The sequence below is a fragment of the Jaculus jaculus genome, chromosome 16, assembly GCF_020740685.1.
Source record: "Jaculus jaculus isolate mJacJac1 chromosome 16, mJacJac1.mat.Y.cur, whole genome shotgun sequence".
In the NCBI taxonomy this organism is placed as follows: domain Eukaryota; kingdom Metazoa; phylum Chordata; class Mammalia; order Rodentia; family Dipodidae; genus Jaculus; species Jaculus jaculus.
In genome coordinates this window covers 22,398,780-22,415,419 of record NC_059117.1, presented here as the reverse complement: position 1 = coordinate 22,415,419, position 16,640 = coordinate 22,398,780, and the positions used below count along the sequence as shown (strand labels likewise).

General features: G+C 39.8%; 2 protein-coding genes across 3 annotated transcripts; one reads left to right on the top strand and one right to left on the bottom strand.

Annotated features, from left to right (window-relative positions):
• Positions 1-2,627: 2,627 nt before the first annotated feature.
• Dnajb9 (DnaJ heat shock protein family (Hsp40) member B9) lies at positions 2,628-7,194 on the bottom strand. Its single transcript, XM_004652858.2, has 3 exons — positions 7,054-7,194; positions 4,441-4,666; positions 2,628-3,373 (listed from the first exon to the last, which is right to left on the bottom strand). Exons 2-3 carry the CDS (start codon positions 4,655-4,657, stop codon positions 2,922-2,924), a joined length of 669 nt encoding a protein of 222 aa, XP_004652915.2. The 5' UTR covers positions 4,658-4,666; positions 7,054-7,194; the 3' UTR covers positions 2,628-2,921.
• Positions 7,195-7,474: 280 nt separating this feature from the next.
• On the top strand, positions 7,475-13,281 carry Thap5 (THAP domain containing 5). Of its 2 annotated transcripts, none has more exons than XM_004652859.2 (3): positions 7,475-7,649; positions 10,995-11,187; positions 11,806-13,281. In XM_004652859.2, the coding sequence occupies exons 1-3, from the start codon at positions 7,570-7,572 to the stop codon at positions 12,670-12,672; spliced, it is 1,140 nt and encodes a 379-aa protein (XP_004652916.1). In that variant the 5' UTR covers positions 7,475-7,569; the 3' UTR covers positions 12,673-13,281. The 2 variants fall into 2 exon arrangements, with proteins under 2 accessions (XP_004652916.1, XP_044991861.1); XM_045135926.1 differs by having other exon boundaries at positions 7,625-7,649; positions 10,995-11,065.
• Positions 13,282-16,640: the final 3,359 nt, after the last annotated feature.

Here is a 16,640-nt window from a genome sequence, read left to right as displayed (position 1 = left end):
ACAAACTCTTGGGCTGGAGAGATGGCTTAGCGGTTAAGGGCTTGCCTGTGAAGCCTAAGGACCCCGGTTCGAGGCTCGGTTCCCCAGGTCCCACGTTAGCCAGATGCACAAGGGGGGGCGCACGCGTCTGGAGTTCGTTTGCAGAGGCTGGAAGCCCTGGCGCGCCCATTCTCTCTCTCTCCCTCTGTCTTTCTCTCTGTGTCTGTCGCTCTCCAATAAATAAAATAAACAAATAAATAAAATAAATTGTACAAACTCTTTACTGGGTAATGTGGATATAAGAATTTTTTAATTAAGTAATCTGAATGTATAAATTTTTAAAAATATATTTTTAATTATGAGTGGGGGGGGAAGAGTATGGGCACACTGGGACCCTTCCACCACAACTTCCAGATGCATGTGCCACTTTGTGCATCTGGCTTCATGTGGATACTGGGAAATCAAAGCCAGACCATTAGGATTTGTAAGCAAATCCCTTTAACCATTGAGCCATCTCTCCAGCCCCCCGAGTATATCACTTCTTTTAAAAAAAAAATGTATAAGTTCTTAACTGGTTAAACTAACTCACATAAAACTATTATCATCATATGCTGAGCACATGCCTATAGTATTTAATTCAAGAATTATTTAACTGAGTTCAAAAAAAGTCCTATGAAAATTATACAGAAGGGAAAAAATTGATAAAGATACTACTTTTGTAGAAAGTATTTAGATATTTTACTGGTCATTTTTTGAAATACAGAACTTTCCCACTTTCTATCTTTATGCATTCAATCCACAGAAGCCATAAAGTAACTTACTGGGTAAACAGACTGGCAACCAATTTCATTCTAATTATTTATACACCAAACAACTCACATACACAATCTCTCAACTTCTCTATTCTATCATAACTAATAACTTCACTTCAACATTAGGAAATGTACTTAGATACCTCTAAGTACCCTTAGTAGTTAATCATATATTAAGATTGTATGATTCAGGGACCATTTTTCCTTGAAAAAGTTATATCAAATAGCCAAAAGAACGGTTTTAAAAAATGGAACAAATAAGGATTAAAACAATTGTACAGGGCTGGAGAGATGGCTTAGCAGTTAAGCACTTGCCAATGAAGCCTATGGATCCTGGTTGGAGGCTCGATTCCCCAGGACCCACGTTAGCCAGATGCACAAAAGCATCTGGAGTTCATTTGCAGTGGCTGTAGGCCCTGGTGTGCCCATTCTCTCCCCCCCCCCTTTCTCTGTCACTCTCAAATAAATAAAAATTAAGAAAACATTTTAAAAAGTAATTGTACAGACTTGAGTCAAAAAAAGATAAATCAGACTAATATAAAGTATCCTTAATGTGGACTTAAAACTGATATATTTGAGTCATTTGTCTTAGTAGGCTATATATGAACCTTTTCCCAATAGAGCTATTTTCTTATTATCAACAAAAAAGTAGTAGGTACAACTTCCAGGGCGGGCAGGGAAAAGCACATAAATTTAACAAATTCATTTTCTTAAAAATTCTCAAAGGGCTAAAAACGTAGCTCAGTGGTAGAATGCTATCCTGCCATGCACTGTGGTCCTAGAGTCATCCCAATAACAGCAAAAAGAGGAAAAATTCTCAAAAGTAACAATCATGACAGCTTGTGCAGTCTCTGCTTTTCCTCAACCAGGCCTAATTAGGAAAGAATTGGTAGCAGAACACAAGCTCTAGGAACACAAAGACAGATTAGTTAATAAGACTCTTCAAGCTACCAAATGTGAGAAGACATTTAACTACCAAATAGCAATAAAATAAGGGCCTACATTACAGGGTTTTCAAGTTAGACAATATAACTTAATGGCCTCTGATCAGCATATGCCCCATTGCTTTATATATCCTTCAGAATTGCACCCTTCTGTGGGTAATAAAATGACAACAGAGAATATCAGGCTGTAAATATTTGTATTTCTCTCACTCACACACAATATTATATGAGACATTACTAGTTTTAATATGCATCCATAGGACTAATACTCATATGGAGTATAATGGAAAGTGCAGAACTAAAGTCTAACTGCAAATAAAAAGCACACATTTCTTAGGATTTAAAAAATATTGCACATAATAAGGTTGCACAGAAATTACTGGCTGCTTTCACAAAAAGAATGAGGTATTAGTCAATCTCTAGATAAAGATAAGTGCAAGGAAGAGGAACTACAAACACAGACAAACCACATAAATTCATATTAAGACCTAGAGTCAACAAAAAGTAAATGTGGGAAGATTTTAAGTAGCTATGATTTCAACTTATAAAATCATTAGCCAGGCATACACATATAAAACAACTCTTGGTAGTATTTCTTAAATTTTCAATCTCTTCAGCATAACTGACTATGAGCAATACAATCATTTCCTTTAGCCAAATTCTTTCAGGGGCAATTAAACAAGACACTGGTCTCCTTTTTTCAATGACTCAAAGAATTCCATACACATTTAACAACCCAAGCCAGATGCTACAGAGCATGCAACTTTAAATTAGCAAAGGTTTCACTACAAAAATCATTCAAGTTCACACAATTTATGTCTATAATAACTTTTAAAATTTAAGGTTTAATCTTTATGTATGTATCAGACATACTCTTTTTTTTTTTTTTTTTGGTAAGAAATTGCCATATTAATAAGCCCAAGAGTAAGTAAAGGGGAAAAAAAAAAGATCTTGTAAATTTTTTCTTAAAAATAACTTTCCTAATTAGGAAAAATAATAGATTTTTGTCTACTAGCAGAATATGGCTGAATTTGTTAAAAACAACTTAAATATATGTAATAGCTGTATCAAGCTGTGTGAAGTAAGTGAAATCATGCACTTGTCAAAATAGTTCACAGAAAACTTGTCTTGCATCAAACACACTGAGGAGTTAACTAGGTGGGCTTAGTGAGAATAGAAAAAAAAACTATTGTCCCGAACAGTCAGTATATGTAGTAACCATATTTCCTCTTCGTTGAGTGACAGTCCTGCAGTGCTTGCTAGATCCATGAAATCTATTTTCAGTCTGTACTGTGTGACGGTTGTTGGTATCAAAGCCATTAAAAGAAAACATTTTCTCCATATCTTCAAACATATCATCAAACAATCCACCTCCAAAAGAAAACTCCTGAAAATGATGCCTTTGTCTACTGGAGCCATCCTGATGTGTCTGGAAGTGACTTTCAAAGTGCTTCTTAGAGCGAGTGTTTTGGTTTTGACCAAAAAAATTAAAGTCTTTAAATAAGTCATCAAAGTTGAAGTTAAATGACTGCTCAAAAGGACTTCCACTACTTCTTTGTCCTTTACCATTAGTAAAAGTACTGTGTCCAAGTGAATCATACTCTTTCCGCATATTAGCATCCGAGAGTGTTTCATATGCTGAAAGAGATAATAAAAGCCTTTTAGTAACTGAAGGTTAAAAAAAAAAAATCAAATTACATATATTCAAACCTCTTTAAGTACATAGTTTCAACTATATTTTAGGAAGAATTCACATCTCAATACCACAAACATAACAATTAAGCTACAATGAAAGTTACAAAATAAGGCAAGGACTTTGCCTTTTTTACTGCTGTATTAACAATGATAAGCACACACTTGTTGAACAAGTACCCAGTATTTGTTAATTGCTACCATTATCACAAATAATTATATGGGCAACAAGTACAGGTTCTTTAATCTCTTATTTGTGCACAATCATTATTTGTATAAAAGAGTTAAATTACCAAATATAAACTATAAGAATTAAGAATTTTCACGGGGATAGTAGTTAAGGTGCTTGCCTGTAAAGCCTAAGGACCCATGTTCAACTCTCCAGATCCCACATAAGCCAGACACACAAAAGACAAGTGCAAGGCCACACATGTCCACTAGGTGGTGTAAGCATCTGAAATTCAGCATCAGTGGCTGAGGCCCTGGCATGCCAATTCTCTCTCCCTCTCTCAAAAAGAAAAAAAGAAAGAATTTTTACTTCCTAACTAGTTGAAGTCAATGTTGAATTCCAACTCCCTAGCCAGTTACCTCTGTATTCCATTAACTACTAAATGTTCAGGATATGCAACTAGTGAAGTCAAATGTGCTTCCTATTTTTAAAGATGTAAGGTTCAGAAATGTGGAACAAGAGAAGAAACTTTGTTTACATTAATCTACATTCTTAGTAAGATACTGTTCCTGAGTTAAAATTTCTGTCTGCCTAAAATTCTTTTTTAGAGAGAAATAGTGCTTTCATAAAATAAAAAGGGAAATATTTTCAACATTTTAATTATATGTAATCAATAAAATTACTGCAATTCTTTGAGAACCAAAGAATCTATGAAAATGAACAAAGAATATCAATATTTTCATAATGCAAGTCCCAATAACCCTCCCATCTCCATAAAAATCTTGAAACACACACATACTTCTCCAAACTTCTTAATACTATTAGATCTCAGGATGTTATTTACCTTCTGCAATCTCTCTGAATTTTGCTTCAGCATCAGGGTTCTTATTTTTGTCAGGATGGTACTTCATGGCCAATTTGTGAAAAGCTTTCTTGATTTGACGTTCTGAAGCAGATTTTGGCACACCTAAGATATCATAGTAGCTTTTTGAGGCCAGAATTATTTCTGTTATCATTAAGATGCAGATTGCAAAGATGAAAACTGACTGAGGAGTAGCCATTTCCAGTACCTAAAAAAGAAAAAGAACAAACTTACCCCACAGAAATTATCTTAAAAGACTTTTTTCTTTAAAAGCAAATTTAATAAAGCATTCAGGTTATGTGGTAACTCAAGATAGTATCAAATACTATGCATAAAGCATCACAAACTTAATTCTATTGTTTTGTTAGTTTTAATATTAGTGATTTTGTCTATTCAGCCTTTGTGTTCAACTCCTGAAAAGAAAGCAGAATGAGTGCTTCCTAGGGAAGATTTCTACTAATTTAGACTTCCCAGGCTATTTACCTTGGTAATGAACTTTTTAAAAAATGTTTTTGTTCACGTTTATTTATTTGAGAGCAACACAGAGAGAAAGGGGGGGGTAGGGAAGGACGAGGAACAGAGAGAACAGGCGAGCCAGGGCCTCCAGCCACTGCAAAGGAACTCCAGATGCGTGCGTCCCCTTGTGCATCTGGCTAACATGGGTCCTGGGGAACCAAGCCTCGAGCCCAGGTCCTTGGGCTTCACAGGCAAGCGCTTAACTGCTAAGCCATCTCTCCAGCCCGGTAATGAACTTTTTAACTAGGAAGTTAAAGTCATTATTACTCCCTTCCAAATACAATTGTTTTTAAACTCAAGATAGCATCTCCCCCAAGTTGCACAAGCTTGTCTAGATCTCCTGATCTTTTTACTCTAGCCTTCTTAATGCTGTCTCTGCCACCATGCTTAGCTTCAGAATGTTATTTAAGGAAGACTTTAAAATTAAGATGTTCTGCTTAAAAAAAAAAAAAAAAAAAAAGCTATGCTTACATTTGTGTCAATCCAGAGTAAAATTAGTTATAGGAAACTTTAGGTCTTGTGGAAAGACAAAGGTAAGAAAAATGTTTCTCCATTTGGTGGAGTTCTATCCTTAAAACAAGACTGGAGAAACAGGTTAAAATATACTTGCCTGCAAAGCCTAAGGACCAAGGTTCAGTTCCCCAGTACCCATATAAGCCATTTCGCAAGGTAGTGCATGCATCTGGAATTCCTTTGCAGTGTCTAGAGGCCCTGCTCCCATTCTTTTCTCTCTCTCTCTCAAGTAAATAAATACTGTTTTTTTTAAAAAAACTATTTTAAGCCGGGAGTGGTGGCGCACGCCACCTTTAATCCAGAACTTTAATCCCAGAACTCGGAGGCAGAGGCAGGAGGCCAGCCTGAGACTACACAGTAAGTTCCAGGTCAGCCTGGGCTAGCATGAAACCTACCACAAAAAAAAAAAAAAAAAGCTATTTTAAAAAGGTTAAGACAATTTGGGGATTATATAAATGTAGGCCCCAAATGCTTAACAAATTTAGTTTCTGCTTGAGACTCACAATGGATGAAATTTAAGATTTCTATTAAGGCTACTAAAGAAATGAACTACTAGCCGGGCGTGGTGGCGCACGCCTTTAATCCCAGCACTCGGGAGGCAGAGGTAGGAGGATCGCTGTGAGTTCAAGGCCACCCTGAGACTCCATAGTGAATTCCAGGTCAGCCTGGGCTAGAGTGAGACCCTACCTCGAAAAACCAAAAAAAAAAAAAAAGAAAAAGAAATGAACTAGTTTGACGGAGAAGTGAATTAGTCGTAGACTCTCCAAACTTCTCAGTAGACAAAAGTGCTTCCTTTTTTTAAGACGCTAAAAAAAAAGTTTTGAGAATTCTTGATGATACATAGTTAATGACCTGGAACAGAATGAAGTACACTTAAAAAGAGAAGTATTGTAATACCAGAGTCGTTAATAACAACCTATGATGACACAGGCGGCTGACGAAAAGACAGCCTGGCTTGCAGAAATCTCCTGCCTTCCTCTCCTGTGGCCATTCCAGGAGTGCAATTGCAGGTGGATTACGTTTGTTTTTGTTTTCGGGGTTTTTTTTTTTTTTTTGCTTTTGATTTCTCCCCCCTCGGAGATACTCATGGTCACGGGTACCAGGGACTAAGAACTAGCCCAGGGCTGAAAGAAGCCCGCCAGAGCGTGTCGGGCGGACGCCGGCCGCATCGCCTGCCGGGTGCTCCCTGGTCCAAGGGCGGCTACCAAAGTGACCGCGGGGCACCTCGCCGGCCGGTCCACGGCTGACACGTTCACTTGCGGGGGAGCTGGGTCAACTTTGCCCATCCAGTTCATTGTGCCAACAGGGCGACGCCAAGGCCGGACCACCCGTGCCCGTGCAGGGACTCCCCGAAGGTGACACTCAGCTCGACCCCCAACACTCTCTCTCACACACACACACACACACACACACACAACCGCCCTGCCCAGCTCGGCTTCCGTCCGCAGCCCGGAGCCGTTTCGTCGACGGACGGACCCCGCGGCCACGAGCGAGCCGGGGAAGGCCGGGGATGGGGGACGCTCGGAACCCCACTCCCCGCCAGCCCCGCGGGGCCGCGAGCCTTACCCGTCCTCCGGCTCGCTGCTCGTCCTCCACACAGCGCACGGCTTCCGTCGGCTCCCGCGGCCTCTCGCAAGCACACCGACCTCTCGTCGCCGCAGCCGCCGCGGACGGACGCCGCGTCCCCCGTTCCCCCGCGGCCCGCTCCACTCACTGGCGGGCGTCCGCGTCTGGCACCACCACCTCGGGGAGAAGACCTACACGAAACGCTTCCTCATTGGCTCGCGCCTCCCGCCCACGTGACCTCGGCGCGCTACGCGCACGTGGAAAACTGTTGTTGCCGTTAGGCCTGTGCGTCACTTCCGGCAGCACTCCCACTCATCCCCGCCCCCTGCAAGAGGGCGGAACTAAATGACGGCGGAGGCGGAAGTGAGTCGACGATTCCCGCGTTGGGCACGGGGGCGAGGTCACTGCGCAGGCGCAGTGGCTTGCGCAGGCTGGAGTTGCGGCCCCGCCTTAAGCGTATAGAGCCTGGCTGCGCCCCCCGCGGTCCCTGGTCAGCCGGTGCTTTACGCTTACGTGATGCCCCGATATTGCGCAGCGATTTGCTGCAAGAACCGCCGCGGGCGAAACAATAAAGACCGGAAGCTGAGCTTCTATCCGTAAGTGGCCCGGTACCCAGAAGCATCTTCCATCCTCACCTTTACGTCTTGTTTGGAGCCGGGGAGAAAGGGGCTGACCCTGAGCTGTCACCTGTTGAGTAAATAAACGAGCGCCGCGTTTCCCTTGGCTCGTCATCGCCCGGGATGGGCAGTCACAAGGACACCTGTTCGCTGGCTAGGCATTCCGGGCCCCTCTGAGTGTTAACGCAGGCGTTTAAGACCGGAAAATTTGCGCGGTGCTCGGTGATTTGCAGAGTGCTTGGCCCGCCGCAGCTGAACTCATTTCTTTTTAAATAAGCATTACCACGGTTGCAGCACTTCGAACCTGCTAACCTTGGTCGCACGGGTTGTAGGTCATCCCATTTTCCTCCTGAGAAAACTGAGGCCAAAAGTGATTGACTAACCACGAAGCCTCAGAACTGAAATTACAGCCTGTGTCCTATTTTTGTTGGTACTGATAACAGGATAGTTAAGTTTATTCTGAATGATTCAGATCACGAAATGCTTTCCTGGAGCTATGTAAGTACTTACTGTTGCTCAGCAGATTAGGCAAGAAGTGTGTCTGGCTGCAAAACTGGACTTTCCAAATTCAAGTCCTGGTTCCATTGCATTGTACTTGAATGAACAGCAAATCATTTAAGCCTTTAGTGCTTCATACTTTGATTTGCGAGGAAGTGATGTTTTCTGGGTGGGAAGGTAAAACAGTACTTGGAGGAGATACGGCCTTGATACAGATGAAAGCACACTTAAAATAATTTCCTTTTTTTCTTGTATTTAAAAATAATTTCACGGGCCGGAGAGATGGCTTAGCAGTTAACTGCTTGCCTGTGAAGCCTAAGGACCTTGGTTCAAGGCTAGATTCCCTAGGACCCACGTAAGCCAGATGCACAAGGTGGTGCATGCTGGAGGCCCTGGTGCACCCATTCTCTCTGTCTGCCTCTTTCTCTCTCTGTCTGTCACTCTCAAATAAATAAAAATAAACAAAAAAATTAAAAATAATTTCAGGATTGGAGAGATGACTTAGTGTTTAAGGAGCTTGCTTGCAAGTCTAACATCCCAGGTTTGAACCCCCATTACCCACATAAAGACAAATGCACGAAGTGGTGCACACGTCTGGAGTTGCTTACAGTGGCAGGTGGCCTGCCTTGCCCATTCATAATTATTCTTTCTCTCAAGTTACTTAAAAATAATTTTAGATGGAGTTAACCTAATTGTTTTCTACTTCCCTCAAAGTTTTACTAGTTATTTTGTGTATTGCAGTTTACTTTGGTTCTGGAGCATTCACTCACTACTACCTCAGCTTTCTATTATCTCAAGTAATGGGGAAAAATTAAGAGCCCAAATAATTCACATACTATGGCTATATTGCCATAACTGTTTCCCTTGAATCCCTTCCAGGAGATGCAGAGTGATATTTGGGAGGGAAACAGTGGAATTCATGGCCAGTTGATGGGTAAATATTATGATATTGTTGAGATATTTGAGAGCAAGGGGGCCTCACTACCCATTTAGGTGGAGTGGCTGAGGCTCTCCAGTTCTTGTTGGATATTAAGGAGGTGAGGAGCATAAAAGAAGACTTTACTAAGGAAAGTATAGACAGAGGCTCCTGAGAGTGGGAGTGTTTCCCATAAGAGAGAGAGAGGGGCTGGAGAGATGGCTTAGTGGTTAAGCGCTTGCCTGTGAAGCCTAAGGACCCCGGTTCGAGGCTCGGTTCCCCCAGGTCCTACGTTAGCCAGATGCACAAGGGGGCGCACGCATCTGGAGTTCGTTTGCAGTGGCTGGAAGCCCTGGCGCGCCCATTCTCTCTCTCTCCCTCTATCTGTCCTTCTCTCTGTGTCGGTCGCTCTCAAATAAAAAAAAAAAAATAAATAAATAAATAAATTTTTAAAAAAAGAGAGAGAGGGTTGCAGGATTATGGCTTTGGAACTGGGAATATAAAGGTGGAAAAGGCCCTAAAGTGTCAGGATAAGCGTCCTTAGAATTCCCACCAGCATTGAAAGAAGAGAACTAGGAAAGGGAAGTTACAAGTAGGCAGACTCAGCAGTGAGGATTTTAGAGCCCTTGTACTAAGGAAGGGGCTTCTGCAGGTTTAAGCCCATTATCTCTCGTTAAGGGGAAATCTCTGTTTCCTCTTTAGCATGTCTGTAGGTGAAGAGTGGTGTCTTTCCCAGGTGAGTGATTGACGGATTCTTGGGACCAAAGAATTTTGTTCTTCTGGACAGGAGATGGGATGCTGTAAGCAAAATGTCTGTTCACCAACAACAACATAAGTGGCTCTAGCACTGAAAAAAGCTTGTTGAATGAATATTTCCCAGACTTATTTGGCCTTGAATTTGAAAAGTTGTTTGAAATGATAACAGATTTTTTAAAACACTGAATTAGTTTTTGTAGACCACAACGGGACTACTTTTTAATATTTTATTTATTTGAAAGAGAGAGACAGAGAAAAGGAGGCAGACACAGAGTGAGTATGGGCACGCCAGAGCCTCCAGCCACTGCAAAAGAATTCCAGACACATGTGCCACTTTGTTAATCTGGCGTTACGTGAGTTCTGGGGAACTGAACCTGGAACTTCAGGCTATACAAGCAAGTACCTTTAACTGCTGAGCCATTGCTCCAGCCCCAAAGGTACTATTTTAAAGGAAGAAAAAACATTAAATGAATTGTTTTTCATCAATATGTGGCAAGCCTGGGCAATACAGTGAGATTCTGTCTCAAAAATAAATAAAACCTATTAACTAAAAGAACATATAAGGCCGTAATGTTCCACACTGCTTAAAATTATAGACAGAAATCCATTTGATTTGTCATATTAGTTTAAGATACATATAAAGCCAGGTGTGGTGGCACATGTCTTTAATATCAGCACTTGGGAGGCAGAGGTAGGAGGATCACTGTGAGTTCAAGGCCACCCTGAGACTACATGGTGAATTGCAGGTCAGCCAGGGCTACAGTGAGACCCTACCTCGAAAAAAAAAAAAAAAAGATACATAAGAGTGGGAACATATAAGTTATACAACATTCTTACTTCTAGGCAAGCTATACAGTTAATCCATAGGAAAGATGAATACACTTTATCCTCTATAAGCAACACATTTTACTTGAAGAAACACAGGTGTTTTCCAAGCTATCTTCAGACAAAAATTTTGACTGCATATTGTGCCACTGACTGCAGAGATGATATGACTACAGTTGAATGAACTTCCTTGTTTGGGTAGGGAAGATTGCCTTGATTTTATAACCCTTGACAGGTAGGTTATCTAAGCATATATAGCCCAGGAATGTGGCAAAATTGTAAAAAATACATCAAAGTTTTCCTTTTTCTGTCTTTTTTTTAAATTGCAGGTTTCCTCTACATGACAAAGAAAGACTTGAAAAGTGGCTAAAGAATATGAAACGAGATTCTTGGGTTCCCAGTAAATATCAGTTCCTTTGTAGTGACCATTTTACTCCTGACTCTCTTGACATCAGATGGGGTATCCGTTATTTAAAGCAAACTGCAATTCCAACAATATTTTCTTTGCCTGAAGACCATCAGGTATTGAAGTTGTGGGGGGGGACAGGGTGGTGACGCTGACTAGAGTGGCACATTGCAGGAACAATTTTTGTACATAGTGATCAGATAGAGAAGATAGATTTGTTTTGGGGAAATGTGAGAGAAAAGCAACACTAACTTGTACTTTTATTAAAAGTAGGACAGTTTTTTAAAAAAAAAGAAAGTAATTGGGATTATAATTAAAATATGTATATGTTTGAAAATTGTCAAGTTTAAAGATTTTTTTTTTGTAAGCATAACTAAGGAGGCTGGGTAGGTAAGTGCTTACTGTACACACATGATGAACAGAGTTCTGGCTCCCAACACCCATGTAAAAGCCAGCTATGATGGTATACCCCCAGAGCATGGTGCCTAGATAGTCTAGCTGAATCAGGATAAGACTTTCTCTGAAAAAATAAGTAGGAGAGCAACTGAAAAACACTCTCATATTCACCTCTAGTCTCCACATGTACGCGCGCGCGCGCGCACACACACACACACACACACACACACACACACACACACACACTTGCATAGTACTCAGTTATAGTAAAATAGCAATATATTGAGAGTAAATCCACAAGAGTATTTTTTTTAGAATTTAAAAATATTATTTTCTAGGAAAAAGACACTTCTAAAAAAAAGGCTCAGAAGAAGAAACTGGGAGATGAAAGAGAAATGTGCCTAAAAAGTAAATCTGAAGAATCATTTTTATCAAATGAAGCCAAGAAAAATATAGTTAACATACAAATACTCCCTCAGCATGCAGAATTACTTGATTCACCTGCCATGGTGAAGCCACCAGCAGCAAAACTAGGAATGATGCAAAATAATATGTTAACTCCTAATCTAGTTAAGCAAGATACTGAAAATCCAGAATCTACCTTGGAAGCCTCAATACACCAAGATGTAGGTGTAAGTGGTTTTTTCACATCCTCTGCAAATCTAAATTCAACAACTATTACTTTGACAACTTCAAATTCAGAAGGTATAATTACCAGTCATCTTACTAATCCAAACTTTATAAATAATTCTGCGGAAATTATGTCAGCACAGGAAAATTCATTCTTCTTCAGCCCAGCTGAAGAGTTAAATACAAATAATGAATCTGTTATTGCCATTTTTGTACCCACAGAAAATTCTAAACCTTCAGTTAATCTTTTCATACCAGCCCCAAAAGTAACCATGACAATGGAAGACACAGACACTGAAGACTCCTTCTGTAAGGATGTAGACCGTGATGCAGAAGTTTTACAAATTGAACATTCTTACTGCAGACAAGACATGAAAAGGGAACATCTTTGGCAAAAGGTCTCTAAGCTCCATTCAAAGGTCACTCTTCTGGAGCTGCAAGAACAACAGACTCTAGGAAGGTTGAGATCTCTGGAAGCTCTTGTAAGCCAGCTAAAGCAGGAAAACTGGATATCTGAGGAAACTGTCAAGATTATAGAAAACCACTTCACAACATATGAAGTCACTATGATATAAAGAGGTTGTAAGGCTACCATTTTATAGATGCTTTTTCCAGCTAAACCAAATCATGTTAAGTGTTTTTTTTTTCCTGTAGATAAAGTTCTTACACCATGAAAGTGCACTAATGTTACTTAATTGCATCCTATTTTTAATATGCTTACTGTAAGATGAAAAACTAGTTGTTGGGCTGAAGAAACATTTTTATACTTGATAATTTTCCAAATTATAATTAAATTAAAACAGTAAGATTTAATTTATAAAATGGGAAAAACTACATTGTTAAAACATCCCAGACCAGATCAGTTCTGGTTCTCTCACTGGCATATCTGACATGAGCAAGATGTTTATCAAGCTTGAGCCTCAGAGGGCTGGGGGATGTAGCTCAGTGACAGTGCATGTGCCTAGCTTGTGAAAGACCTTGGGTTTGTGCAGCACTGGGAGTAGGAGAGGACCCTCAGTCCCTAATCTGTAAAATAAGGGCACATCTAGATCATTAAGAATCTATTTATGGGCTGGAGAGATGGCTTAGCGGTTAAGTGATTGCCTGTGAAGCCTAAGGACCCCGGTTCGAGGCTCGGTTCCCCAGGTCCCACGTTAGCCAGATGCACAAGAGGGCGCACGCGTCTGGAGTTCGTTTGCAGAGGCTGGAAGCCCTGGCGCGCCCATTCTCTCTCTCTCCCTCTATCTGTCTTTCTCTCTGTGTCTGTAGCTCTCAAATAAATAAATTTTTTAAAAAAAGAATCTATTTATAGTTCCCTTTCTATTAAGATACTTTACATAGAACAGATTTTTTTTTTCCCCATAATATGTACTTGGTAGAACTTGGCTAGAGTTTCATACTATTAGATGAACTCTTTCCTGTGTTCTTTGACCATTTGGATGTATTTACACATCCATATTAAGGAAAATACCACTATTAGAATTTTATTTCAGTTGAAGTAAGCTCCTAAAAGAGATAATTTAAATTTAAAAGAATATATATTACAGTATTTTATCTATGTGGACCATTATAATACATTGCCATTTAAGTTTCTCAGTATCCTGTATTTATTAAATTATAAATCAAAAACTTGATGAAGTTAATATTAAATATATATGTATTAGGAATCATTGTATCAATTTCCTATTCTACAGTTTTAAAGTGTGTGTGGCTATTATTTTTAAATCCAAAAAATAGTGTAGTACTTAATATTATATATTCCCTCTATGAATATTTTAGCAAAATTCATAAAGAAAAATCCCATAGTTAAACAGTTATGATCTTATCCTAACAGAAAGGTTTTCTTTTTTTTAGGACAGAAATATGATGGTGATACACATCAAAATAGTTTGTAGCCATGCTAATATTAAGAACAATATGTATAAAAGCAAAGACTCTGTTGTAACAGCATGAACATGAAAGACTTGCTTCCTGAAAATTGGCAGTCAGTATAACTGAGTATGTTACTGCCTGTAGTGTTAAGTTCCTGTCAGTCATAGTTTTCTTGAGTGTTAAATGAAAAGTACTATTATCTAAAAACATAGGTTTTAGAATTCTGTAATGTAATCTATGTTTTTAGACCTGAAAAATAGGAGGTGCTCAATAAATTTTAGTTGGCTCTGAATCACAGATATGCTGATTATTTTGTAAATGGGCAGTGATTATTATTAGCCATTTTCTACTTATTTCTTCAAATTATAAAATTAATTAATACTATGTGACTCAGTTAGTGGAAAAAGTATTGCAAGTGTTTTTATTAGGTGACTTTGGGGTAAAACACTTGAAATTAAGTGTTTCCATGTTGCATGTTGCTAATACATAATTTAAAATAACTAATACAAGTGACAATAACCTTGGGTGTACATCAGACTAATTTGTCTAAAGTTACACATTGTTCAGGAATTATGTATGTGTCTAGGAAAGTAAAAATTTTTCCTAGTTCTCAACCCAATTAACCTCAAATGTTATTTACATATCTAGCCTGCTTCATTTCTTCTTTGGACAATTAACAGGAAACTAAATCTTACACATGTCACCCATCTCCATATCATAGTGGATTCTGCTATTAGGTTCTTGCCTATAGACAAAAACTATAGTTAACACTGTCATCCACCTACTGTTGAATGTCAGATTACATTCTGTTACTTATAAAATAAAGCCAGATTTGTTAGCATGGTGTCTGTGATCTTTTGTACATACTGTGTACATACTGTGTATCCTCGTGTCCGCTTATCTTACTCCCTAGACTCAGCCAGTCTGGCAGAGTACTGCAGCTTTGATAAAATTGTATCCATGATTTTCAGTCATAATTTTTTTCCCTCTACTCATACAGGACTTTTGGTGTTTTTGGATTTTGTCTTTTTGAGACAAGGGTGTCCAAGCTAGCCTACATCAGCCTCCTGAGTGCTGAGATTAGAAACAAGCATGCACCATCATTCTTTTTGTTACAGTATGATAGTATTTGCTTTATGTCATGAGTAGCTCTCTCACTAGATTATAGGCTTGTTAAGACTATTCCCTGTATGCTCTTCCACAGTATGACCTTGCTGCCCTCATGCAGGTGGAGTTATGTCTACCTCCTTGAATCTAGGTAGATTCTGTGATTTGACCCATAAAATGTAGAAATTACGCTGAAACTCCAAACTTGGCTCTTAATTGGCCTGGCATTGCCCATATCCTTTGGTATCCTTCCTCTTCAAAGGCCAGATGCTGTGTAAGCTGTTCATCACACTGAGATAATACTGGAAACACCTGTGATGCAAAGAGGCTCTGAAGGACACCACAGATTCTCAAGGGTCAGCTGATCAGAAAGAAGCCAAATGTAGCCGAGTATGGTAGTGCACACCTTAGTCCCAGCACTGAGAGAGGAAGGGGCTGAGATGGGATGATAACTGTGAGTTCAAAGCCAACCTGAGCTAAAAATGAGCTCTAGGTCAACCTGGGCTTCAGTGAAGCCCTAACTCAAAAAGCAAACAAAAAAAATAAATCTAAGGGATGGAGAGGTTGACCAGTGGTTATTGCCTACAAAGCCTGACTACCAGGGTTCAATTCCCCATTGCCATGTAAACCCAGGTGCACAAAGAGGAACATGCATCTGGAATCCATTTGCAGTGGCTGGAGGCCCTGGCGCACCTATTCTTTGTCTCCTCTCTCTCTGCTTGCAAATGAATAAGATATTTTTAAATCTATATGAAAGAAACCAAATGCAGTGGAGACAAACCATTTAGCTGAGTACATCACACATTCCTTAACAAATGTGAGCAGAAGACTTGTTAAGATCATAGTTTTGTGATGGTTAACTTGGCAATAATGGATAACCAAAACAATCCCATCTAGATTGCCTTTATTCTTACTGTGTTTCTGTTGATTCTTGTTTCTCCTATAAAACTTCCAACATTGCTCTTCTATTGTTCTCACCTAGGCTACGTTCCTGGTTGAACTAAAATATCTTTTATCCTTTTCTGTTTGTACAATAGAACCTTGTGCGAACAAGGTTTGACAGTTAACAAGGTAAACAGAGGCTCTAACTGGAAGAAATCAAACAAGTGGGAAGATTATTTGAAATCCAGCACAACAAACTTCAAATGGCAGTGTTAACTCTGTCTAGTAAATCCTTCCTCTCCTGCCCTACCTTTTACTCTGCCAAGGTGATGATCTCACAGTTCATAGAGAAAAATTCAGGTGGGGGATGGCTCAGTGGATAAAGCACTTGTCATCAAAGTGTGAATCCCGAGTTCAGATCCTCAGACCCAAAACAGAAGCTAGAAGCTGTGGTGGGCTTCTGCAGTCCCAGCACACTAACAGAGAAGAGGCAGAACGTCCCCCAAAGCACAAGGGCCAGCTAGCCTGGTGAAGAACCAGGATGGGATGGTGAATTGCCATCCCTGCCTCAAAATGAGGGGAAGTGCAAGGTGAAGATAAACTTGAAAGTTGTCCTATTACTTTATGTACGTGTGGCAGGCACAGGCCCACACTCAAGAACACACACGTATACAAAAAAAAA

What these genes read in the sequence shown, in the direction of transcription:
- Dnajb9 (XM_004652858.2), bottom strand. Translation starts at nt 4,657, where the DNA reads ATGGCTACTCCTCAGTCAGTTTTCATCTTTGCAATCTGCATCTTAATG. An exon ending in ATTCAGAGAGATTGCAGAAG is followed by an intron (nt 3,374 to 4,440) that starts GTAAATAACATC and finishes TATCTCTTTCAG; the next exon opens with CATATGAAACACTCTCGGAT.
- Thap5 (XM_004652859.2), top strand. Translation starts at nt 7,570, where the DNA reads ATGCCCCGATATTGCGCAGCGATTTGCTGCAAGAACCGCCGCGGGCGA. An exon ending in CGGAAGCTGAGCTTCTATCC is followed by an intron (nt 7,650 to 10,994) that starts GTAAGTGGCCCG and finishes TTTAAATTGCAG; the next exon opens with GTTTCCTCTACATGACAAAG. An exon ending in CTTTGCCTGAAGACCATCAG is followed by an intron (nt 11,188 to 11,805) that starts GTATTGAAGTTG and finishes ATTATTTTCTAG; the next exon opens with GAAAAAGACACTTCTAAAAA.